Below are 27,033 nucleotides of genomic sequence, written 5' to 3' on the forward strand. Positions count from 1 at the left end.
TTATATATTGGTTGTTTCGGATGACTATCGTATTTTTAATTTGTTATGTTTTTTAATTATTTTCTCAACTGTCTTGTGGTTCAAGTAGATATTTTTCGGCATAGAAATTAACATATTACATGATTTATGTTCGAAAAGAGTTCAAGTTCATCGACTGAAATGAAGAATTCTTTCGTATTATATCGATTAATTATTTTCATTACCACCCGAACTCGACATTACGATTATAGCACGCATATTTTTGGTAAATTTGTACTTTTGCATAAAAAATAAATTATACTATTTTAAATTAATTTATATTTGGTCTGTGACAATCTAACACCGTCCATAGGGTATAGAATCTATACCATAGATAAATATACTTTAGATAAACCCTAAATTATGAAAATGGAATTTCGCGCGGATATTTCCAACGTCCGATTCAGTGGTCACGATTTACAAAATAATTTATTTTCATGAAACGGTCATATTTTTTTTGTTAATTTATTTTTTATTTTTGTATATGATTTGATTTAAAGGATTTGAAATTGCATATTTAATGTTTTCCTTTCCGGTAGGTAATACAAACGAATTATAAATGAGGCCGCGACGAGTGCCCTAGAAATTAAATATTAAAAAAAGTAATTTATCATGGTTTACAGTCAATCTTAAATGTCCTGCAAAACTTCCCACTCGATAAAAATCCCCTAAACGGATAGTTGGATGTTAATCGAATCGTGTTTTAATTTTATTTTCACAACACGCGCAACGACGTTATGACCCTTTTGATGAGAAATATTGTTATGCAGTACATGAAGTATTCGACTATGTCCAAAATCCAAAACAAGGCCGATCCGTCGTCATCCGAGTAGGTAGGTATTAGTCTGAAACAGAGGAAATAAACAATAATCAAATAGACTATGTTTAACGAAAATTATCCAAAAACAATTTTACATGGATATTGGTAAAATGTTAAAACGGTTTTGTACACGGTTTAAAATATCGAGAAAATTGTTCGAAAACAGGCCAACAGTTTTACAAAAACGGTTATTGTTAAAATAATTATGTTTACAATATTATTCATGTGATAATTTTATGTATTTTAACACAGCAGTGTTGGTTTAACATCCGTAAATCGATAATTTCTAATCCAACGGCAATTTAGTGAAGTATTATAATTAATTACGCATATATTTTAAAGACATTTTCACAATCGGGTATTAATTCTCTACTCTACTTGAGTGGTATTTCTTGGATTTGAATTTTAAAAAACAACCATTGCGAAATAAATATACGATTAAAATTTTTTTTTATCTTTTCATCAGCTTCGGGGACGAGGCTATTAACTCTAAAAGTTACATTTACAAATTGTTTATACGTTTGCATTTTATATGGGTTACAAATGTTTTTTTCTTTTTTTTAATAGATGTTTATTCCAGCACATGTTGTCACTGAATTATTACATTTATAGTACATAAATTATTAGAGAAAACGACTGAATAAATGTTGTTTAACATTTATTACATTTATAACTGTCATCACATTTGTCCTAATAGATAGTTATTATCATCACAGATAAAATACATATAATTATTAAGTATGTTTTTATTTATACTGTAGTTGGATAAATTTATGATTTTTCTCGATCATAACTATTTAAAATTAATCAAGTTTACATCGCACAGTATACTCATTCAAATACGTTATGTTTTTCGATGCGCTTAATAACGTAAACTAGTTTTGAATAAACTATTCTATCAATTTAAAATTTTTCAAACGTACTGGATGACAATGAATAATTGAGCATGTAACTATTATTCGTTTTCGGATTGATTAATTTTTATAAAGATTAAAATATTAGTTAACTATTTAGTTAGTTATATGTCACTAGTGATAGAGTAGTTATCATGACCAAATTATATCTACCAAATATGTATTAAGCAAATTAAATTTTTTTAATTTTCCAGTACTGGAAGAACAGTCATTTTTACAGGCAAAAAAAAAAAATCCCCAATGGCGATGAGTTCGAGCAAGAAATTTATTATGATGTCGAAATAAAGCACATTTTTCGCGACACAAATGCATTATGTTAAGTTTTATTTTTTTTATTTTTATTTTTTTTACAGTGTGTTTGGTTAAAAGTAATAAGAGATATTTTTGTTTGATGCGGACTATTAATTCGAACAGGGTTACTATTTTTCTTTTTTTTTTATCCTGATATGGATATAAAAATACAAGGTGTTGACGAATTTCGAAATAGCCATCCTTTTGCGTTTATCGTCTGCGTGAAACGAAATCGTCCTTCCTTGCTACTCACCAGAACATAAATATCAGACTCGAACCAAGGTTATTCAACTGAAATATTTTATGTTTTTCCTTCAGCTTTTAGCGGTCGGTATAAAAAAATCTGTGTCGCGCTAACATTTCGGCGACGATGAAACGTGTACCTGCACAAGTATCAAATAAAACCTATACTGCGAATGATTTGAACTGTTTAATCGAATATCATAACAATTGTTTTTCTTATCAACATTAGTTACGAATAGTGTTAGGATGCTTATGGAATTGCAAATTTTTTCCTGCTGATCCAATTTAATGTGGTACTGGATACAAATTTAATTCGTGTTCCACTGTATCAAATAATCCTATTTTTACTTTGCATATCTTTGAATAATTTATGGTTTTATATTTTAAATGCACATTTCAGTAAATTTTCGAACTTTTTTAAAAACATTTTAAATTAATGGTTTGGTAAAAATTATGAACTATCGAACCATATAATTGTGTTTGTCGTGAATATTTTTAGATTTAAATATGATCAAAAAACTATTTCACCATGTAACATTCATATTGTAGAGTAGTTATAATAAGTATTGAAAAAATGTAGTATATAAAAATTATGACTAATAAAAATTAAATACTTATAAATTATTATACATTATTTTATTTTTGATAAAATAAATATAATAAATTTTGCTCTGCATATTTTAGTGTTTTTAGCTAAATGCATATTTTATGTTTTTTGTACATATTTGGTAATTTTTTAGTACATAAATGCCTACATATTACAATCATCTTAAGTACATTAATATCAGACTGGTAAGTCAGAAACTCATAACTTATGAGTTTTTGATATACCTACGAGTTATTTATGTGGTAAAAAGGAACATGCCAATCGCTTTTCTAGTTTTATATATTATGCGTGTTATGAAAAAATATCAATAACATCTTGTTTCCCTCTTTTTATTCATTGAAGCTTTATACACAATAATACATTATAGTAAATTCATAATATTATTTAATAAACATACTATAATATTAATATTATACCTAATATAATACATTTTTAACGGTGAGATTGAAAAATTATGAAAATAACCAGTTGGTATTGGAAAGGATTTTGAATACATATTATTTTAATAACAGTTAATTTCATGGTTTGGTTATATTATAATCGTTGGAAACGTATCAAAACCGTTTCAGTAATTATCAGAATGTTTATTTAAAATATATTATAAAAGTGTTATCTGCAACACCCTCCAAGACTGGTTATATAATATTCAGCTCATTCCCGTCGAAAGTTAAACATAAAAACGAAATGAGACCATAATAAACAAACGGCATTTCTTATAAAAAATATATGAAATGTATTAGTTAAAATAATATTCGTACTTGAGTGTTTAATATTAAATTTGCATACACGCAAATTCTCTAAAAATCATAAATCACTTGTTATTAATTGTCTCAGGTGTCAATTCAATGAAACCGTATAATTATACAAAAATGCTTTTCCTTATTATTATTAATAATTTTTATTACGATTTCTGTATAATTATGAATTATAATTGATACTGGTGTACCCGCTCGTCATAAATCATCATAAATTACAGTGTGTAAGAACGCGCGGAGTACGTTATTCGCGGAGTAACATGTTTATCAAATATTTATAGGTACGACGGTGTACAAATTTAATTACGAATCCAATGCAAAAAAAAAAAAAAAAACGTTACGTAGCTTAAAATTTCAATTACGTTAGCACAATTCGCATGGATACCACTCTGATCACACCGGATTTTCAACAACAAAATCAATACCTACTATTTCTGCGTTGTCCGGTGAGCGTACTCGACAATACTTGCGCGCACGTACAAAACGGTTCTTCGTATGACTATTTCGATTTGTTCAACAATTCGTCCCTTGGTGATCTGTTTCTAGGTGGACGGTTCGTTTATCGATTATCTGAACGGAGATCACCGGCATAATAGTTTCAGGAGGCATCCGAACCGGGGACCGTGTTGTCACCTTGGTCCGTCACGCGTTGCCCGACATAGCGAAAGCTGCCTGCGTCACGTCCATCTGTAGAACAACTTTAGGCGTGTCCGAGTTTTTTTTTCGCAGAGGGTTCAACCTAACCATAATAATTCTTATCAGCTCAATAAGGTTGACCGAATATAGTTTAACCGGTCTTTCATTAAATGAGTATACTCAGGGATCATTTGCAAAAAATTAAAACAATCCTAGGACTTTTTCCGAGACACCTTTTAAATACAGGTATATCCATTTTGCTATCTTAACGTATCCGACGAGATATTTAATCTGGACAACCATTTTACCTTCAATCGTGGTAGTGATATAGGTAAATAATTACAGGATATCCGTATTATCATATTTATATACATTAATAGATAATTATGCGGATTCACGTTGGTTTTGCAAAAAGTTGGTATAAGCTTGCGGCAGTGATCGCTTCATCTCGCAGGGGGTGTAAGTGCATACTCTGTCACCCCCGTGGACACGCCTATGAGAACAATAGTTTGTCGTTCACTTACACGGGTCGGAACACCGTCGATTGCCGTCACGAACGTTGCGTTCGTTATTGGAAACGAGAACGGTTCGCGGTTGTAAGAAATCGGCTCCGTCGACCACAATTAGGTACACTTAAAAGCCGACATTGATTCTTTTTTCGGGATTCTCACGCGCATCGATCGCACGTCGACGGACGGAATATTGACAGTTTTCGTACATGCGACAACAATAACGTGCTTCGCTCCGGTACCATTTTTTTACGCGCGCAGGTAAATACGGTTTTTTACAGCCCGTTCCGATCGATTTAAACGCCTAACGACCCGTGGACGTTCACCGCGTGAACAACAGTACAGCCCAGTGCGCACGTATCAAACAGACACAACACGGGTGCTTTAAATGCACTACAACCGATGGCGTACGAACAATTTTTTGTGAGGGGAGTGACATCATAACAGTTTTTTTCGTAAATCAGTGTAAGACGGTTAAAATTAAATTGTTATCCGTTATATTATCTTCTTATTGAAAAATGTGGTTTCATTAATCATAAACCATACGATAAACTTCCTTCTTTTATTTGCCAATTCGTCGATTACTCCATTGGTAGCAATATTTAAATCTGAACGAATCGATAACATGTCATTTTTCAAAAAAAATGCGATCTTCATCCAACTGTTTCCACAATTAGTAGACAACAATTCTCTGTGAACTACAGCGATATGCATTATTATGTGAAGTATTCAATGCGGTTTGTCTTGCATAGTCAAATACACCAGTATTATTTTAAGTAAAAATAGAATATAGTTTTATAAAATTAATAAAATTTATAAATTTTAAAATATTTCCTTTATTCAGATAACAAAATTAATAAACTTCAAATTGATCGAAATTTAACTAAATTTGAGGACTGGAGATTATCTTGGGGGAAACCCCCGAAACCATCCCCATAAATATGCCACTGACTAAATCGTGTGGGTTCTCGCGATCGGAAACTTTGATCCGTCGAACGCGTATTTTAAACTGAACGAATGCGAGCGGGCGGTACGTGTGTTCCGCAATAAGAATAAAAATTGTCGTTTCGCTAGGGGTGGCTTTAGTTTTTTGCCTGGAGAGGGAGCAATATATTTTGGTAGTTATATGTACATAATTAAACTATGATAAAGTTACTGAGCATTGTACAAATATACATTGCATGTCATATATGAATGATATATGAATGATGTATACGAATTATTGATTACATCAATGAAAATGTTTAACAGAATAAAGATTAAGATGTCTTGGGGGAAGCAGATTCTCCCCTCAAAAGCCACCTCTACATCTAGCGGAGTGTTCCAAGGTAAAAACGATGACGCTATCACAGCAGGATGCTTAAGCTTCGGTTTTGTACTAACGCGCATCTATGAATGAGTTTTGCGCGATCACAGTTCAACTTCCGGAAAACAATTTTTATTAAAAATTTTTATTAATAATTCACTCGTACATGTATATTACCGCGCGTCTTTGTTTTTTCTCGCACATCATTAACGCCATGGTTGCCGGTCGAACGACATTCGCGTGACATGGACGACTGATTTTAAAATTTATGTTGGTTTTTTTTTTTTTATACATATAGTTTTATTATTTTCTTGCAGTGGTATCTAATTTCTAATTCTAATATCTAACCGCCGTAAACGATGAAAAAATTGATTAAAGTAGTCCTAGATAACGCTATTCCATATAAATTGAGTGATAGAAATTACAAAGATAATAATATTGAAGAAAATGTGTGGGAAAATATTTAAATAAACCTCTCTAAATAAATGGGCCCGTGTTAAAAATCATCATCTTCCATCAAAATTCCACATTGCAATGTAGCAAAACACTTCCATCACTAAGGCTCACACAGAAACTTTTGTGGGCTCCTCGCGATATTTATTTTCGTTTTAAACATTTTATCCGAAATTATAGTTCTGAATGTTTTCAACCCAAATTTATGTCAATAAAAATATTGATATTGATTTTTTACTTTGCACAAATTGTATTCCTGCTATAAACGATTTATTATCGTTTTTTATTTTATTTCTTATTTAGGTGTGTTTTTAGATAAAAATCTGACATGGAAAATTCGTAAAGATAAAAAACTTACCCAAGGCAATAATAAACACACATTACTTCTTGATTAACTATAAATCAACCCTCCAAATTAAATCGTTCGTAGTACACCTCAATAATTCAGCCATTGATCACTTATGTCTGTCCAATCTGTATAGCACTCTCCTCTACTAAAATCAACAAAATTATAATCCTTCAAAATAAAATTACCAATAAACTAAAATTAACACGAATACGTTATCAAAGTATCTTAAACTAAGTTTAATTAATAATTGTAATTTGTAACTAGTACGTAAGCAAATTTGTAAGCATAACATGTAATATGCTGAAACATTTTAATTTCTATAAAAAAAAAAAAAAAAAACAAAAACCTCAAATCTGTTATTGAGCTCAAGATAATCTTTAGACCACTTTTATTCCTCAAAAACATATTTAATAACTTTCCTAAATTTCGGAAGAGGAAGGGGAGATCTACTACCCCTACCGCCCTCGTGTACGTTCCTGTGCACGGTTAAATGTCAACTAATAAAATACTCGAGTAATTAGTTCGGCTGAAGCGCGTTTGATTTTAATCACTTTTACATCACTTTTTTAATCACGTTTGAATCGATTAAACCGAAAAACGGTTTGTTTAAAATCGTTTTAAATGTTGCACAAAGTTCAATTCGTTTTGTTTTGTCGTCGAGAGTACCGGCGGCAGTGAAGTGCCGTGAAATGCGCCATTCCGAACCACGGAATCGCTTCGTTTCGCGTGTATCGCCCCGAGACCACGACCAACGTATTCGTTGATACGGCCACCCGTTTGATGAAACGCGGCTGTTCTGCGCTGCTGCCTCGGATGACGCACCGCGATGGACATATCTTTTTATACATATCAATTTAATATCTTGACAACGGCAATTAAAACGCCACCGTGTGGCGAACCGTCCCGGCCGGACGTACCGTCGTCGCACCACCGGGGGAGACGACTAATCGGTAAACATCCGCTGTTGAACAAACACACCGTCCGTATGCAAATAAATAAACGAATAAATGAATAAACGATTAGCCCGGTATTAACGATTGTAAGGTACGACCGGTTCGGAATTAAAAAACTCTTTGTCGGGTGTACGCGCAAAGTCAATAGAATCGTGACTCCGCACACGTTGACTTTGTACAGACCTGATGATGAATTTTTAATCCGAAACCGGTCGTACACTGTACAAGTGTAATAATTACCCTGGGCTGAGCGTTTATTTATTTTTGTACGCAAACCAATTGTTCGTTTGACCGTATATCGATAAACATTTACGTTTAACCGTTTGCCAATTTTTATTTTACTTTTTATCGTTCTACTAAACGCTATCGGTGATCTTTGCGACCAACAACAGCGTTGGTTCCACTGTTCGTCGGAAGTACGATTTTTGCGGACGCGATCCCTACCAAACCGACGCCGATCGTATCGTTTGGTTGCAGTTCGAAGTGCGAGGGAAATAAATACAATTTAAAAAAAAAGAACGGGCGATTATTATTGGACTGCACAAGATATAGAGGAAGAAACAAATGGCGCTGTTATGCATATATCGTTATGTATACCCAGGTTACGGTAACCTCAGGCCCATACGTACGATTGCGCATGTGAAAAAGATATATTAAGCGTTCCGTTCTGGCCGTGTACAAACAAATTATTTGTGAACTAGTGTAAGTCGTATATTCATATATATGTTATAAGATTAAAAAAAAAAAGTACAAAACAATATAGTTAAAATAATAGTAATAACAATAATTATAACGATAATAATGATAAATATGATATAATTATTGATCAGAGATCTGAGAGACCTGATCACCCTCCGGTTGCTACGCCGGATGATGACGAGGTTGAGCACAGCACGAGAACCGGACTAGGTTAGTTAGGCGGTGGCGTAGCAAGGGCATGGCGAACTGTGTCCACGCCAGGGGCGCGAATTTCAAAGAAGCGCAAAATTGTGCAAGATTCGTATTTTTATTTTATCTTTAAAGCGAAAATTGTCCACTATAATTTTGAAATATATGAACTTTGTCTGATTGTACATTTAATGATAAGATTATGAAAATAACACTAGGGAATATAAGAAATATCTTATGAAGAAATTATCGATGAATTCAACAGTCTTAAAGGAGAATAGCAAATTTTCAAAGTTTAAAATGTACACTGTAATAATTGTTTATAAAAATTGTTTTCTTAACAAAAAAAAAAAATCATTAAAATTTAATGTTAAAAAAAAAATATCATCACATCAAATTTTTAATTAGTTAAAAGACTTTTTCTTCCAAGTTTGCCAGGGGCGCTAGCAAGTCTTCCTACGTCACTGCGTAAACCACCGGTGCGGACGCGCAGGAACGAATAGGAAAACGCGAGAACGGTTGACGATGCTATACCGAAATACGTGACTTGACGTCCGTCGGGGCGGAACGGGTTAGAAAACGATGTACGGTTAGGTTATATAAATTTGAAAAATTATTCTGAACATTTTCGATCACGAATGGACTTCTCCAGGTGTTATCTGTTTGAGTCACTTGTTTGAGTCGTTCGAGAAGGAAGGGCGCCAAAATAATTCTAGACGCCGAACAAGCTAAAAACGGCTGAGTACGGTTCTAATAATAATAAAAAATAAAAGAACCATTTATTCCATACAAAGTGAACAAATGTTTTTTTTCTTAGTTTGATAAAATTTCAAGGCTTGGAACTTCGATTAGTTGTTCGGCGTATAAAATATTCAATTGGTGTACGATACGATTTTCCGATAAATGTAAGTCCTTTTATACCGTTTTAAATCATGAAACTATACTAACATACTGTTATTTTATTTTTATAATTGAGCTTTTTATATTTTATATAAAATTAAGAATACATCATTTTTTTTTTTTTTTTTTTTGTATGCCAATTAGCCTGTTATTATAAACCACTATTGCAATTAGCATTGAGATATTAAATGACCATCAGTTAACCTGAATAATAACTATTTTTGTTTTTTAAATATTTGCAGTGATAAATCACTCAAATTTTATATTTAATAATATTATAAATCCGATTCTATTGATGTATAGTATAATATATTATAAATACCTATATGTAAATATAAATTCTGTATACCAGCTGAAACCTGAATAATATGTTCGTTTAACATAGCCATATTCATTATTGCCTATTGTTAATACATTTGAACTTAACTCATAAATTAAAAAAACTAATCATAAACTTTTCGTGCTCAAGTGCACTTTTCCTCGTTTATATATTTAATAACATTTCCATTTTAATAATTAATAGGAATAAAAGCTTAATCGAAAACGATGCTCGCACTGTGATTATGTTTCGAAAATAGCCTTGGCTCACTTTTCTAAGCGAGAGTGTTTGAAGTTTCATTAGATGGTACGATAGTTCATGAGATGACAGCTATATTTTAAAATCTTTACTTTAAGTCAAATGCGAACAAAGACCGTAAAACTGTTAGTCTTGACATTTTCCCAGACGTCTAATACAAATAACTCGTAATATTCATTTCTGATAATTATACGTTTTATCAAAATTAATACAGTAAATATTCGTTGTTGCGCATTTATATTTAATATTATCCTATTTCCAAATACATCCAATCACGGTAAAACCTTGTTATCCAAGCCTTAATTGGTGTATCCAAACTTCTTCTATTAGAAATCATGATGTACTTATATTTCTATTTCAAATAAAATTTAAACGTTACGAATGGAAAAATGTTCTTCCGCGGTAAGTGCATACGTATTAAATCTATAAATATCGAAAAAAGAAATATATATATGTTAAAAAAAAAAAAAATCCTGTATTTGAACTAGGGGTGTCCTCAAGTGATTAGTGTGATTCCTACGCACACATCCAGAGACGCCAGGCCGACGCGATTTGAATTTTGGCCGCGAGCGATCTAATATCTATATTGATTCCAATGTACGAGTCAGGAGCTACACTGCAGGATTAGAATTGGGCACGTACACGCATTTTCATCAAGTCCTCTGTTTGGAACGGTTGTACTTGTATATTCAAATAAGTTTGTTTTAAAATATTACCATATTCTCAAAAAAAAAAAAAAAAAATCTTAAAACTTCTTTTTTACAACAAGTAGAAGAACATAAAATCATAAAACACGTTCTGTCGAACGATAAAAACGAAACGCATGAAATATACTTAGCCAGGGGAGCTGAAGGATTTTTCAGCGAAACATTTGCTGAGATACGAAACGAAATTCAAGAAATTGTTCAGCTTAAGTTTGGACCAATTTAATTGTAATATGAAATATATTTAATATCCGCGCGGCTCGTGCGATTTGACCGCCGCCGAAGCGGTCGTCGCCGCGCGGCGCTAAAATATCGTAGGAATCGGTTGTACTAAAAAAACAACTAAAGTAGTACCTGCGCGGCTAAAATGAAATCTCTAGACGCGTGCACGGAAACCGCACCTTTAATTAGTTTTTCTGTACCATATTTCGCGAATGAAATTAAAAATTGAAACGCACATTAATCTCGCAATCAATTCAGAAATGTCGTTATCGGATAGATACGATTATTATGCGCAAAGATGAATATCCGTGCACGCGATATCCGAAATATTTATATACATCAATGGTCATACGCTGTGTATAAATATATAATACTGATAATTTATGAACTGAATAATTTGCATAATCATTCCTATTGTAATTGCAGTATAAATAATCTCTACGAAATACGATGATATATACATATATAAATATAATATATATATTATATATGTGTATCGAGTACGAAACACAATACATCAACAATATTATTTTACATAATAATATAACGAACGTTAATAACATAAGTTCCATCGATAAAATAACGTTTTAAGTTTTTTTTTTTTTTTTAACGCCTATTGCATTTAAACCGTTATCTTTGTAACTAAGATAATGTAATAATTATGGGTAAAAATGGCATGCAACGTTTAAATTATTGAATTACATTTGGAATTAAGTTAACAATTAATTGATTTGGCAATGATTTCTTTCTCGTATTTGTATTTAATTATCGGCGAGTTGAATAATGTGCCAAATTCGAAGTTTCTACGAGAGGGGCGTCAAACGCCCAACCAACGTTATTTTCTCACCGTGCTATGAACCTGTATCAACTTATCGCGGTCTGCATATATCTTTATACTATACACGTTTTTGTTTCGAAATAAAACGAGGGTTTTATTATTCAAAATCATCTTCTGTTACGTTTCTGTGTCGTTACTTCTAGAACTTGAATAAATGCTTAATTTGAAAATAATCAATACTGCTTTGATTTGCCCCTTAGGTCAAAAAATTACATCCATTTAGGGTTTTCACATTTTTTGGATCAATAAAACCACGTTCTATGCTTCTTAGTTATTTATTTGTTAAAACCAGGTGTTTTATTTTTAATATTTTATACGTTTTACGAACCATACTCGTACATGTAATGTAAATTTTCTTTTAAAATATCCAAGTAATGGGAAATATCTGTGCCCCGCTCCACGGTTGCCCTGCTACTGGTCTGACCTTATTCATAATAATATGGTCATTTTTCATAAGCAGAATTATTTTAAACAAGTCTTACTATAGTGTTGTAATAATTGAAAATTATAAAATACAGTAACCAGCATATATTAATTATTTAATATTTTTATTTTTTTTTTTGTTTTGCTAAAATCTCATTTTCTGTGACGCGAACTTATAACCGTTGGCCTACTATTGGCTCTACTTCGAAAGAAATCCGAGCGCCAACAATGTACGAGTAATTAAAAATCAATATCTAATGGTTTTTCAATGGCACATGAATAAAATTAATAGGCGTGAAAAATAAATTAAATAACAGTATAAAATACCATCATTGGTGCATCAAAAATAGTCATAAAATTTCGATCGGTGAAACGAGGGGTAGTATCAATTTACTTGTCCATCCAAGTTTTCCGGACCGATCCGGTGATATAGTACGTTGTTTAATAATTTTATGTGCGGCGCATAATAACTCCACGAACAAGGATTTAATTAATTTTTTTCTGTCGCTTATATTATACGGTACGGGAAATACGATAATACATACGGTACGTGCGTCGCAATATTTTTGTTGGAGTGCGGTCAATTTAAAATGTCATCATCTCCGATATATATGATAATTCATATTTCATATCTGAACCGATAGCGTATTGGCTGTAAATTATTAAATTTCTATTTATTTGTACTGTAATATTTGCCCATTGTTTTACACTCGTACAATTGGAACGGTTATTTCGAAACGAAGTATTGTTTATTTTTAATATTTCCTACTCTGTGTGATACACATCTTATATAAAATTTTCAATCGAATCAAAAATTAAACATTACACCACACAGTACTGACCACCAAACATAATATAATGTCTGCATTGCGTTCGAAAAATAAACAAATGAATAAATTAACCGTAGGTACATCGATTGTTTGTAAAATGTTAGTTCCACTGGAAAAAGTGAAATGAAAATAAACGTGTAATTTCTATTGCGATTATAATGTAAATGTTGACAGTCGGTGTATAAATAAATTGCTTATTAAGTCGACACCCACAAACATTGCCCCGAGGCTCTTTTATAAAATATACGTAAATTCTCGTGCAGTTAAAACGAGTAAACCTATCAAACACCGTTTTCGCCTTACATTCTCACGAGTTTTAATTTTATTTTACTGTTGATATTTATTTTATGTATATACTCGTATACCACAAGCGAAAAGAGCAAATCGTTTAAAAGTAAAAAAAAAATTATTGACAGAGTTAAATTTTTTAAAGTTGAATTTTTCAGCGTGAGAGTTAAGCATTGCTTTAAGATTGTATTATTTATAGGTATAAAAAAATTTAACAAAAAGCGATACGTACTGTAAATAAACCAACATATTGTATTAACAAAAAAATGAAATAATAATAATACTTAATGAATTAATAGCTAATGATAAATTGTTATAAAATAAAACTACAGTTGTATCGAAATTAATACTCTAAAAATAATAACTTAGTATGTATTATAAATTATATTATTGTTTGTATTTTAAATATATAAATATATATATGTATGTATGTATGTATGTAAGTATTTATGTATAAGTATATAGTTAATTTATTTAAAATGTTCCTATCACGAAACTTTTGGTGCAAATATATTTTTTGGAAGTATAATGTTACTTATGAAAGACAAAATCAATATTTTGAATCTAACACGCCATTTCTATAGTATAATTTAAAATCTATAATATTTTTTAAACCATTTAGTAGGACCCAAACATTATAAAAACGGAACGATAATTTTTTTTTCTTTTGTACTTGAAAAATGTGGTGGATAAATAAATTAAAGGCAAACAACTTAACAGTGACTATTTTTCCATGAACAATCATTATATACTACAATCTGACAACAGAAATACAATATTTAAAATAAAATAAAACGAATACGATTGTCAGTGACCTAACATGATTATTATAAAACATTGCGATTCGTACGGATAAGTGCACAGGACTGGTATCCCACCCTCTCGGAGCCCTAGACGATTGACCTTATACAGTTATTCTCGCGTGTTCCACGTTATTGTTTGGCATTGGCACTATTCTTACGTTTGTGTTAAGGTTATATCCTCGTTGGACGAATTCATTTTTTACGCTTCACATAATTTCGTATGAATTTATTGAGTCATTAAAAAATAATTTTTATTTAAAACGTAATAAAGTGGGTATCCGTATCGTGCGCGCAGACGAAGTGCATGATATTAAAATCAACTCGCCACGTACCTGCACGGAATTATTCATCGACCAGAATGTGCGTTAAACACAAAATCGTAGTGTTTCGCTCGCCGTCCATGTCTGGATGCTACGATATTTTTTTAACGTGTACATTTTCGCCAAAAAATTCGTTGCACGAACGGATCACACATTGTTGTGCTGTAGCGTCGGGATTATCGTCCGACGAACCCTATCCCTCGAAATCCGGACTGTACGGTCGTTTTTCAGTATTTTACGCTTAACAAGTGTGGTTCGATGTTTCGAACGGTTTCTCCATTTTCGCACCGGTTAGTAGTACAACACCAGCATTTAACGCGTACGAAGATAATATAAAAGTGATTTCTACTCTGTCGGCTACGGTCTTACGGTTTACTGCGTTGTTTCAAGTCGTCGTAAAATGTATTTTCTCGGCGTTTACGGTCTCCGCGCGTAATACCGTACGATAGGGCGACGTTGTTAACGGCGGAAAGGCAATTTGGCGTCTTCTCGTGAACGACGTGATACATTATATTATCGCCAGCCGTTAACGTGAACGAAAATCGAACCACCTCCACAGTTCCTTTGCGCATTTTAATAAGGACACATTTTTTTTTTTTTTTTACGTTCGGCGTAGTTCATTATTATTTTTGTGTTTTTGTTGTTCTTAAAACGTCACATTTAATCCTGCGATTTTTGTAAAGTTCTTACGAACGCTTACACGGCAGTATTGCAATGTGTTCTTTTCGAAATGCATTCAACGTAAGCGCTTCACAGTGTAAGTCGCGTAACAGTTAGGCATAAAGCAATAAATGTCACGTAAAAGAAAAATACGCGTGCCATGTTTACTCGTTAACGCCAAATAATTATTAACCGTGTCGTAAATTAGTAACTGCCCGACTATTTATAGAATTAATAACAGTTTTAAACGGTTCATTGTTTTGGACGGACTCAATATCGTTTTGGTACCCAATTAAAGTTTATTTCGTACACTGCAGCGGTTCACGTGACGTGTATTATTCGCCCTCCGTCCGATTTCCCGTTCATAAACAACTATACGAGTTTATTACGAAATGTTTTAAGGATAATGTTTTTAATTCGACCGTATACTCTCATTTTAAACCACCTAAATTGAATAGTCGAAAACGAGATGATAAGTGTTCTGAAACACAATTTTCGTATGCGTTATATTTCATTTGACGATTATATTATTCGCTTAGACAACAAAAAAACTTTGAATAAGAAATCGACAGTAAAATCTTTAAATGCCCCTAGGTAATTTATTATTAGTTCACCGATTAATAATTTTTCACGGTGACTTCGAGAACGATTATTCGTTTTGAAATATGAAATTTAAATTAGAAATTTTCTTTGGAAAAATTACTTACAACAAAAATTTTTTTCTTTTCCCATGCAGCCTTTTATCCGCCATAAAATATTATTTATGTACCGTTTTTCTTTTTTTATGTACTTCGAAATTTGTCTAATACAATTTTTTATGTTTTGCTTATGCTATGAAAATATTGTCCTACTATACGTATTATTAAAACCAAAACTAAAACAATAAATGTTCAAAGGAAAACCGTTTTAATATATGGTATATCGATATTATTAATGCCATTTTTTTTATAGTTTTGAACACCATTTTCGCCATTAAAAAGCATCACTATAAAATGTACGACATCGATCATGTTATCATGTTACACTTTAGTGAAACGAGAACAAAAATCGTGAGTTTCGTACAAATCGTATTATTATATATATCGTAATATTATATATATATAACCCAAATAGATCATCGCCGAGTGCTATCTTCCTCGCTATCAACACGGTTCTCTCTCCCTTTTGTTCTAATATTGTAAAAACTAACACACTCTAATTAACGCATGTTTAAACAATTATCGTATCGTTTACATAATAACCTGTTTGTACTTTTGTAAATAACTACAGTAGTAGCTACGTGCAGTTTACGTGTTTACGGGAAAAAATTCTATTTTAAGAACGTTGACCATAAAATCGTGTGTCATTCGTAATTCTACGCAATCGACGACCAAATAATTTAATAATATGTAATATATATATGTAGCGATAGGCGGTCAAAAAGCAGCGCAATGAATCATACTCCGAAGAACCTGTTATATGGCTTCTCGCGCACGTTTCGTTTTTCACATTTTTCCGTTCAATGGACATAAGGACATAATAATATATTGTTTGTTTAACTTCTACAACACATTCAACCCCAATACCAATGGGTGTTACGTCGTGGTTAATAATGGAAAAAAAAACTTCCTTATAAAATCGATTTATTTTTCGCTCAGAATGTAGAATTATAGAATTTCCCTAAAATCTCGTATGATATTGATCATCTGAAAATATAAATGTTTACGTATTATTTTTAAAATGGCTTTGTACGCAAGTGCCCGTTTAATATAATATAATATTTTTTCAAATATTAGATTGCATTCAAACGTATAATACATTATAATTATTAACCAACGAAGATTATAGTGATCTGATCTGATCAAAAGCCATAATACAGTTGTTTTATTGTACAGTTATTAAATTCAAGAAAAATCCACGTTAATACAGACGATTTATTAAAAATATTTTTTAAACCAACACATATGTACGAATATGGATTTTTTCTCCGACTATTCAAAGTAGCATGTAATAGCACTGCAAACTAGAAAATCTAATATAAGAATTCGGTTGATCTCCGGGTAACCATAAGCAAATTTTTAACTTATAATTTTGGCCTTCAATACTGGCAATATTTTTTGTCCGTAATATATTTTTGCGTAGTCTTAATATCGTGATAACTTTCCTTTGTGAATAAATATACTTTCCCGTTTACGTTGATCAAGAATATTACCGTCCATAACCCATTCGTTTACTAGTATTTAAAATTTAGCGTACGAAAATATGTATCTTGTGAATATGTTTTTTTTTTTTTTTAAATATAAAACTAATTACGACCGTAATTATCAGATTGACGTATGTTTTAACTAGATCAAGGTTTTACGTTTTGTTCGAGTGATATTTTTAACTTACATTTTACGCTAAGAAATTACAAAATATGATTTTTGTCAGTCAACTATAGAATATTTTTAGTGAATTTTTAATACTTTTAGTTAACTTAGGACGTGAACGGAAAACGATATTTTAATATATCGAATGTTTATGTATGTTTTCTGGATGAAAACTTTCCTTTGTCGATAAATCGTTACTGCCAACATATTGTGATATTATTTAGTGGTCAATCATAAAAATTTATCAGGATAAAGTTTAACTATGCAATTTGCATTGCAAACCGTTGTGCAAAGTAAAATAAATAAATGTCATGATAAATATTAAATAATACCAAAGTAATAAATATATATACTTAGGTTCTAATGTTTAGCAAATTTATATTAATACATTTATGTAAGTTTATTAGTAATTTGTTAAGTGTCTTGCTTTTTAGAAACAAACTTTTCGAATATCTTGTTGTAGTACCTGTATACTAAGATTTTCATTTCGATTATACTGATTAACATTAAATTTTCAAGTATAGTTTCAAATATACTTTAGTTCTAAGTATTCATTTAACAATTTTCAATGTAGTAAAATATTCTCTTTGTCAAAGCATAAAACAGTATATCCTACAAAAAGGCCAATGCACACAAGTCAATTTTAAAGTAGCGAATACAATAAGAAATTGTTTAACTGATTTGTTATTTTGGAAGATTTTTAAAATCTTTTTCACGCTGTTAACATTGATGATACTTAAGAAACACATCAAATTAAATTTTTATTTCCACCATAGTCTTTCGAACTACGTGTTTCGAAATCTAAGTAATTGGAGTGAAGAAATAATAGAAAGTTTGGCATACCTTCAACATAATGACAAACCTTCGATAGACACAATTATTCTGCACTTTATTAAAACTGTTGAGTAATTATTATTAACACATTTAATAACAAATTAGATAATAATTATTAATTTTACAAGTTAATTTTTTTAATTTTTTTTTTTTTTTACTAAACACGGTTTTGCTATTGTAAGTCGTTACTGTTTTATGGTTATTGATTTTTACAGTAATCTAATTTTGAATCAAAAAAAAATAAATAAATAAATAAAATAAAATATTTTATTTTAAGAAGACATTTATCACTGATTAACTAATTTTTTATCCAACAAAATGTCAATATTCTTATCAATGCTACAAGGGTAAAAGAAAATTAAAAACTGTTTCCGAAGTGTAAGTATTTATTTATTTCTGTTTCATCAAACTACCGAGCAATATTATTTTGTCCCGACGTAATATGTTAAACTTGATTCCTTTGTTTTTGCTCAAGCTTAAGACATAATAAACGCATGTTGCCTTCTATATAACGCGATGCGTAACATTAGTTCTAATTAGTGTATCAGTTCTACGATTACATTAAATGCCTGTTCAAAATAAACCGCTATCGAAACGAACGTTTGAATAACATTTAATTGTGCAAAGCTATTCGTGCCCGAAGGGTACTTCTCGATAACCGTAATCTCTTATTTCGTATTATATTATCAACCGACCGTTACGGTCATGATATAGTTTGTAATATTTTGGAGCAACGCGTTGTCGTAGGACATGCTTTTACGTTTTGACACATGGTAAACCAGACACGGCTCCAAGGGGGGGGGGGCACTGGGACCATTCCCCCCAGGCTTTTCTAAAATTTAAATTTTTTAATACATTTTTGTCCTTGCGAACTGTAAAATCCCAATTATTTAATTAGATAGATACCTCTTACAATTTTATTTTGCCTAAAAATCATATTATAACATTAATCTCATATTAATGTCATAATATGGTTAATTATGGTATGTATCATAATATAGGAACGTAGTCGGATAAATCCGTAACTGGGGGGTCCAGAGGTCCGGACCCCCCCCCCCTAAATTTTCAAAAGTAGAAACATTTTAGCGGTGAATATAGTTTATTAACTATAAATTGTATTAAATAATAATTTTAGACCCCCCCGAATTTTTTTTCCAGTTACGACCTTGTAGTCGGACGTTAATATTGTGCGCATATATTTCCGTGCGTCATAGGGATTGTAGAAGGCCCCGCTTTCGGTATATTTAGAGAAACAATTACTTTTTTTTTTTACATTTTATTATTTCCACTTATATACACTTATTTGTCTGTGCCCGTGTAACGGATAAGTGCCACATAATACGAGCATGACATATTTTTCGAAATTTAAATTCAAACCGACATCGGTTTATAACGTTCATTATAATCGGTACGTCGTAATACATTTTTAATTGACAAAGCGCCCCTTCACCCCATATTACGAGAGCCTACGATCCTTACGGAACGGGGTAGATCGGCGGGTCAGTCCACCATCGTGCGATCGCGTTATGTTCGTAACAAGTCATATTTTACTTACATTTGCAAAATCAAAGGCATCAGCAGTTGAGCGGCAACGCCTTGGAAACACCTGTAATAAACAACAGACTATACTTCAATAGAGCAATCCGTTCCGATGGAAAAACGTGCGCGCGAATGACCGCTGCGAGTCGGGCGAGCAATCGTGCGTACCCTACCCGTAGCGTTAATTTTCAGCCGTTAGAACGTTTGACGTAGAACGTTGTCATTTAATGGCGCAAACGAATAAAATATTATAAAAAATTTCGAAAGGAAACTCTCGAACAGAAAACATGATTGATACGTTTGTCGAACGTTCCGTGTTCGCGCCAAAAGGAATACCGCGCACACGTATCGGCCGTCGAACCGTACACGTTTCATTTCTACGTTTCTAATAAAAGTCGTACCGCACTTGCGAACGCGTTCGTTATCACTTCAGTTAGTGCACAGGACACAAAAAGACCCGGCTGCATGCATTATAACTAGGGCTGAGTATGCGATGCCCTACGAGGTACCGATCAGTAAAAACGATCGAGAACAATACAACGTATTAGTATCCTCTTCGATGATTTCAAAATGGTAACACGAGGAATTCTGATGATCATAGATCATACCGAGTCGTATTGAACGTTATTATTTGACTAGGTATTCTCAAGCATAAACGGATTACCTATACAATACACGTTTGTATACATATCGTATTGAACGTTTTCCCGACCATAAAGATTGTTTGCTGCACTGATTCATAGTTTGGATATATTTAAATGACAAAATAATTATTTCGGCGAGCTATACAAAACACATTTTTACCGTTCCACCGAAAATGACGGGGCGGGAAGAGACTATCGAAATCCGTAGTATATTATTGTGTCAACTTTATGTCCCCGATGATATGAACGCGGGGATGCATGAGAATTTCGGTGAGACGCGGCTTGGGTAGACGTTTTTCCTTTCAGACCGGTCGTCATGATGATCATATCAATATTTCGAACCGAAGACCTCGACTAAACGCGCTCGACAACTAATTCGATCTGACCGATAATCAAAAGCTGAAAACGAAACCTTGGAGGGGGGGGGCATGAAAGTGTGCGATGTTGGTCTACGGAAAAGTGTACGACTTGCCGTTTTGGACCATCACTGGGCACTACCACGATCGTTGGATGCACCCAGGCCTTATTCTAAAGCGCAGTTGGGCTTATTTCGCGTATTTGGAAAAGCTAAGATACGCACTTGATAATAAACTTTTGCGTGATTGATTTTTAATTGAATGTCTAAATTAATAGTGTTATTTTATACATTACATTATGATTTATGAACAAAATTAAAAGGACATTTATTAAAAAAAATATTTTCAACACGATTGTAAATTATTTTTTATCTCTTAAATGGGTTACATTTTAAATTACTTCCCATAAAGGCTACAAATTTTATAATTTTTAACAATAATTTAACAGTATCTTTTGAGATCATAATTATATTTCGATAGGCTTATTTAAAAAAAATGCGTAATTGATAAAAATCCTTAGAATAATCCCTGAATGGTGCATTCATTGGTTAGGCGGTGCGCCCTACGTTACGATGCGTTGTTTTACGAAAAGATGATTTATCGTGATCACATTATCAATTGGTTGGATCACCGTGTAAACAAATCGCGTTAGTAGTCGTAAATCAGTACGCGAATGTACTCTACAATGTATACGCATTCGTCTGGTGTGCCGAGAAGGTGCGCAGAGATTCTTTGTTGCAAATACCGTTTTAGATTCGTGAACTATTCGTCACCGTACGATACTACATAACGTAAACTAAACGAATTCTCACCTACTACTGTTTAAAAAAGAAAATAAATAGAAAGCAAAAATCGAAAAAATTATTAACGTTTATTTATAACCGTCGATTTCGTATTATGTTGAACAAAAAGTGATGGTTCCGATTTTTTCCTTAAACCGTACTGTCTACTTGATTTTTGAATTGCAACAAAACGACCCGAATATTCCGCAAAACACCTCACGCGTGTATTTAAATATATCTATATTACTTAAAAGCATCGATATTGATAGGTATCAATATCTATAGTATATATTATCTATAGTCGATTATCTAATGATAAGAATTCGAATATATTTTTAAAATTTAATGACGAAAAGTGCATAAAATTATTTTAATCCCCTAGACTGTTTCAATAGATACTATGAAATAACTATGAAATAATAATTAAACTTTCATCTAAAGACGGTAAACCATATGGTAGTCTCGGTCCATGTTTCCAAATATTTGTTTACAAACGACTTCTTGAGATTTTCAAAAATCCCTTATCGCCCTCGTTTATTTATTTTTTTAAAAAAAGCGATAGTTTAATATTTATAATCAAATATTCAAGTAAAGTCAAAAAAAAAAAAAAAAAGAAATTACACTATAAAAATGATTTACTTACAAATATCTGAACACTAAAATATAATTTCGAATTGTCTTCTATAAGATAATCCGGAAAAAATATTATTATGTGATTATTGAATGTTTTGAATCTAATGTTTTCTGCTAATCAAAGTATATTTAGCTGAATGGATGTCAGAATTAGTATAAAATCTTCTTTAACACGTATTTCTAATAGGTTATTTTGATTTGTTTGAGAAATTTTTGAACCGTAATTATGTTTTTCGACCTGATAAGTAACATACAAATTGCTCTACTTAAAACTTAAAATACTCTCAATGGGACGGCTGCACCTACGTTGGGCATCACTGATCTAAGTTAAAAAAGTCCAATTAAAAATGAACTTAAGAAAGTTGATTACGGGACTGATGTTTGGCATGTTTTGCACAGTAGGCCGCAAAAAACTCGTGTAGTGTGACATCTGATAAATAAATAACTTGAGCGACGTACCTTTACCTATGTACGTAGCTGTTTAACAAATCATAATGAAGACCCGCTAGGGAGAAAACACCGTTTTCTATCTACGTGTGTGCGTTCCGAATTATGTACTTTGAACACCGATGGAAATTAAACCTCTGAAGAAAAAATTCCTAACATCAATATCCACCCGTGGAGTTATTAAAATGTCTTATGTAACACAACATAAGTTGTTAAGAATATAATTTATATTATATAATTATTATATAACAATATAATATATATTATTGTTTGAATCATTTACGAATATTAAGAAAATAATCATTTTGTTCGTGTTTCTATAACCATTTAATTTGTGTTGATAAACAATACTTAAATATCATCACTACCACCATTACTACGAAAGGCCTCTGAAACGAGAATTGTTATTTAAATAAGACAAATGAGGAATACGTATTGAGATACGCTTAACTTATAAAACTATGTAGTAATAAAATTATAAATCATACACAAATAATCTCATTGTCTCAAGAAATCGTCAGTACGGATATTTAGTATTTACCGTTTCAAAAAATATTTGCAACAAACTCATATTATTACAGTACACAATTGATAATGCTCTCGTGTAGTTAATGAAATGTTTGAAATTAATGTTTGTGCCCGAAGTGTTAAATCGATCTGGTGTAGTTAGATTACAATTTTTAAGAATCGTCCTTGTTATCAGTCCTGCCCAAATAGTATAACATATGTAACAAAATAAGATTTTGGTTTGGATTCGGTTTGATTTTAGTCAGGCATGGTTCTAGATAATTTTAACACGGGGTATCAAATTAAAAATCTGATATCTATGCAGCTTTCCTATTCTAAAAACAAGTTAATTTCAAACATTTCGTCTTTCCTGCTTATTTAATTGACCTACATTGAGTTCCTTCCAAGTTCAGTACATTTACATTTATTCGAATAGTTCTTGACGGAAAGTACATTCCATTTCTTAATTGACTATTCTTTAATTGATGATGTTTTTTTAAAGATTTATCGGCAGGCATATTTTAGTAATTAATTAAACCACGCGGGATTTATATCCAGTAGCATTGAGAATAAACAAGCTATGTAAATGTAATTACAGCGAAGTATGACTATAAACTTTCTGATGTATACGGCAGCACCTACTGTATAGGCACTATTATAATTTTAATTTATTAATACCAGCAAAACAAATAACGATAACTGTTCTTGTACTTTATAACTTTACCTTGGAAAGTTGTCGACTTTAAACTTCAGGCATTTTCACGATAAATTACAACGGTTTTTTTTGGCAAACACATCAACTACTAACTAAATTTTAATTATTTTTGAATTAGTTCACATAGTGCAATGATATTCGGCAAGTCTTTTCCTCTATTATTACGGTTAACTACTTCTTTTATACAGTTTTTTTTTCTAAATCCAGTGGTTCATAGTTGGTCGGATGTACTCCAGCACAAAGGGCTTCTTAAATCAACCCAAAAATTTCGTTATAATATTAATGCAATCCTAATGATTATCAGTTTGGATCACGGCGCAGAGCTCTACAATATTGTACAGACGATTTAGGGTTGTATAAATTTTACGGGAAATATGAAAAATGAATCAATTTACCCGATTAATTTAATTACAGCGGGTATTACGGTTTTTTAAAGAAATTTATTTCAAAGTATTAAGAATATGATATAATAATATAATATGTATGAGATAGGAATAGAGTTTTTAATATGTAATTTGGGTCAAGTCTGTATTAGAGTTTAATTTTAATTTTTAACCATTTATTTTCATTACATTATGCACACACAGACATAGAGAGTGAGAGAGAGAGAGACAGATAGAGTATGACAATATTGCATATGCGCTATTTAATTAGTCTTATAACCAATTCATTTTTTACACTGCGTACTTTTTAATATCGTTTCAAATGAATAGCATACATGTACGTAATCTGAGGTTAACCATAATTAGACTAATTTTCTGAAAAAACGTGACACATATTTTTAGTCTATTGTTTTCGCGAAGATAATGAACATTAATGGTAAGTTTAACATAAAAGCTTGGAACGGGTAACATGCGGATGGCAAATTTCCCTATACGCGTGGCTTTTCTCCAAGTTGAAAACGTAAGTATAAATATTAAAGTTTCAGGTCGAGCGAATATGGTTTATCAATAAATTGATTTCGGTGCTGTGTACGAGGATATACTAATATACATTACATTTTTAATAAATTTAAATCGATGCCCTTCAGAGCAGCGGTCTTCAACTTTTTTGACTCGTGCCCCATTTTCGTTAATCATGAAAACAAAAAAAAAAACAAAATGTTAACATTTTTCAATATACACCATTTTACAAATACTTTTAAAACTGAACAAATAAAAATTAACATTCTTCTAGGTTTCTTGGTAATATTTCATTTTTATTATAATCAACCGACAGTAAAAATTTATTGATACAGAAAAAAAAAATGAAAAAAATTGGGCAATATTTGACCCTGGATGTTTTCACACAAAATACTCGGCTCAAGTCCACACCATGCAATTTATAGATAAATAATAGATAATTGAGTTTTATCAACACAGTCGGCCTATCGCTGAATCGCAATATGTTCGTACTTATCTTTCACGAAATAGTACAGTTTGGGGTTCAATGGAAAATAATTTTATACCGTTTCATATTATAATATAATATAATATTGTATAATTATAATGTATAAGAATTGTTTAAATTTCAAACCGAAAACTGGTATCTTAAAGCTTACGGTTTCGGGTCACGAGTCACCGGTCGAAGACTGCCGTTCCGGTTGAGTAGCTATCAGGGACGTATTTTAGGGAAGAGGCGAAGGAGTGATCACCCACCCTAAATTCGTGTTTAAGGAATCGATTATATGTGAGATACACATTTCAAATTGATTTAATGTGGAACATTTTATAACCAAATCAAATTACGCTTGGCTGTGAATACTGAATTGGGTTTTTTGTCGTGTTCATACTAAGTGAAAAATCAAATAAAACACAAGCGTAACATTCAAAATACAGACAGGTGTTAAAAAAGAACTACACAAAATTCGATTCTAAGTGGACAGGCAAAAAAAAAAAAAAAGAAAACCACAAACATTAAGGATTCGCCTGATTTAAATATTACCAAACATTTTACTTGTAAATGTTGAACCTGAATTGAAGAAAAAATTTGAGTCGCCCCTAGCAGTAAGTCTGAATACGCCCCTGGTAGCCATGTGCTGCGGTCGCGTGCGGCAAATAACATCGCGCGACGGCACAGGCGTCGATTGGTGTCGGTTTCAACGCGCATATTACTTTGAAGTAGGTGGCCACCGGCATCTCGTACACGGTCAGTAACATGAACAGACCGGACGCCATCACGGTGAATTCAAACTTGTACTTGGCGTCCATGACGGTGCTTCCGGGCGGACCCAAGTCGCGGATCCCGAGAGAGCGGTGCCAATGTCGCGCGTGCGGCCCACGCGGTTACGGCGGACGGACGTTCGGCGTGTGCACGGGGTAGGCGAGTTGCGCGCGTGAGCCCGACCGGGAAAGCTCCGGGCCCCATCTCCTCCCATGACCCCGTTCGGGTACGCAAGTTTTCGCGCCACATGCGTGGCACACACGTGTCCGTCTGCGGTTCGCGGCAAACATCTGTCGCGTTCTTTTTGTTTTTTTATTTTTTGATATTCCTTTGTTGTTTCGCATGGTACTTTTTTACCGTCGATCCACTTCACGCGCGAGCTAAGCACCACCGGTTGTCGCAGCGCGACAACGATAAAAAAAAAAAAAAAAAACACGTATCCGCGCGTCTGTGCGTACACGTGTGACAATAGTAAAATGCGCGTTTTATTTTGCGCCGCGAAACGTGCCTTGTAAAGAAGCGCTCGGAAAGAAACGGAACGCGAATCCGTACACTGGGCGCAGACCGAAAAGTCCCGAAAGTAAAAGGACTTAAGCCATCACGGTACTCGGAATCAAGAAATAAACGCGACTTGTCATCATTCTATTTCATTTCGGTGTCACTTCAACGCGCCGGTACGTAAAATGGCTTGGAAACGCACGAGCAGATCGTTTTGTACCTTGATCATTAAGCGTGTGAGTCATGTATGAAAACGCCGTCTTCCCAATCGTTTTTGGTGA

General features: G+C 32.5%; 1 protein-coding gene across 3 annotated transcripts; it reads right to left on the bottom strand.

Annotated features, from left to right (window-relative positions):
* On the bottom strand, positions 1 to 26,432 carry LOC112691759. 3 transcript variants are annotated; one of them, XM_025566150.1, is made up of 3 exons: positions 26,206 to 26,432; positions 20,045 to 20,112; positions 1 to 863 (listed from the first exon to the last, which is right to left on the bottom strand). In XM_025566150.1, exons 1-3 carry the CDS (start codon positions 26,299 to 26,301, stop codon positions 734 to 736), a joined length of 294 nt encoding a protein of 97 aa, XP_025421935.1. In that variant the 5' UTR covers positions 26,302 to 26,432; the 3' UTR covers positions 1 to 733. The 3 variants fall into 3 exon arrangements, with proteins under 3 accessions (XP_025421935.1, XP_025421934.1, XP_025421936.1); XM_025566149.1 differs by lacking the exon at positions 26,206 to 26,432 and adding an exon at positions 26,048 to 26,196; XM_025566151.1 differs by having other exon boundaries at positions 824 to 863; positions 20,045 to 20,095.
* Positions 26,433 to 27,033: the final 601 nt, after the last annotated feature.

Source organism: Sipha flava, unplaced genomic scaffold, assembly GCF_003268045.1.
Source record: "Sipha flava isolate LNK unplaced genomic scaffold, YSA_version1 66_pilon_pilon, whole genome shotgun sequence".
NCBI classification, from domain to species: Eukaryota; Metazoa; Arthropoda; class Insecta; order Hemiptera; family Aphididae; genus Sipha; species Sipha flava.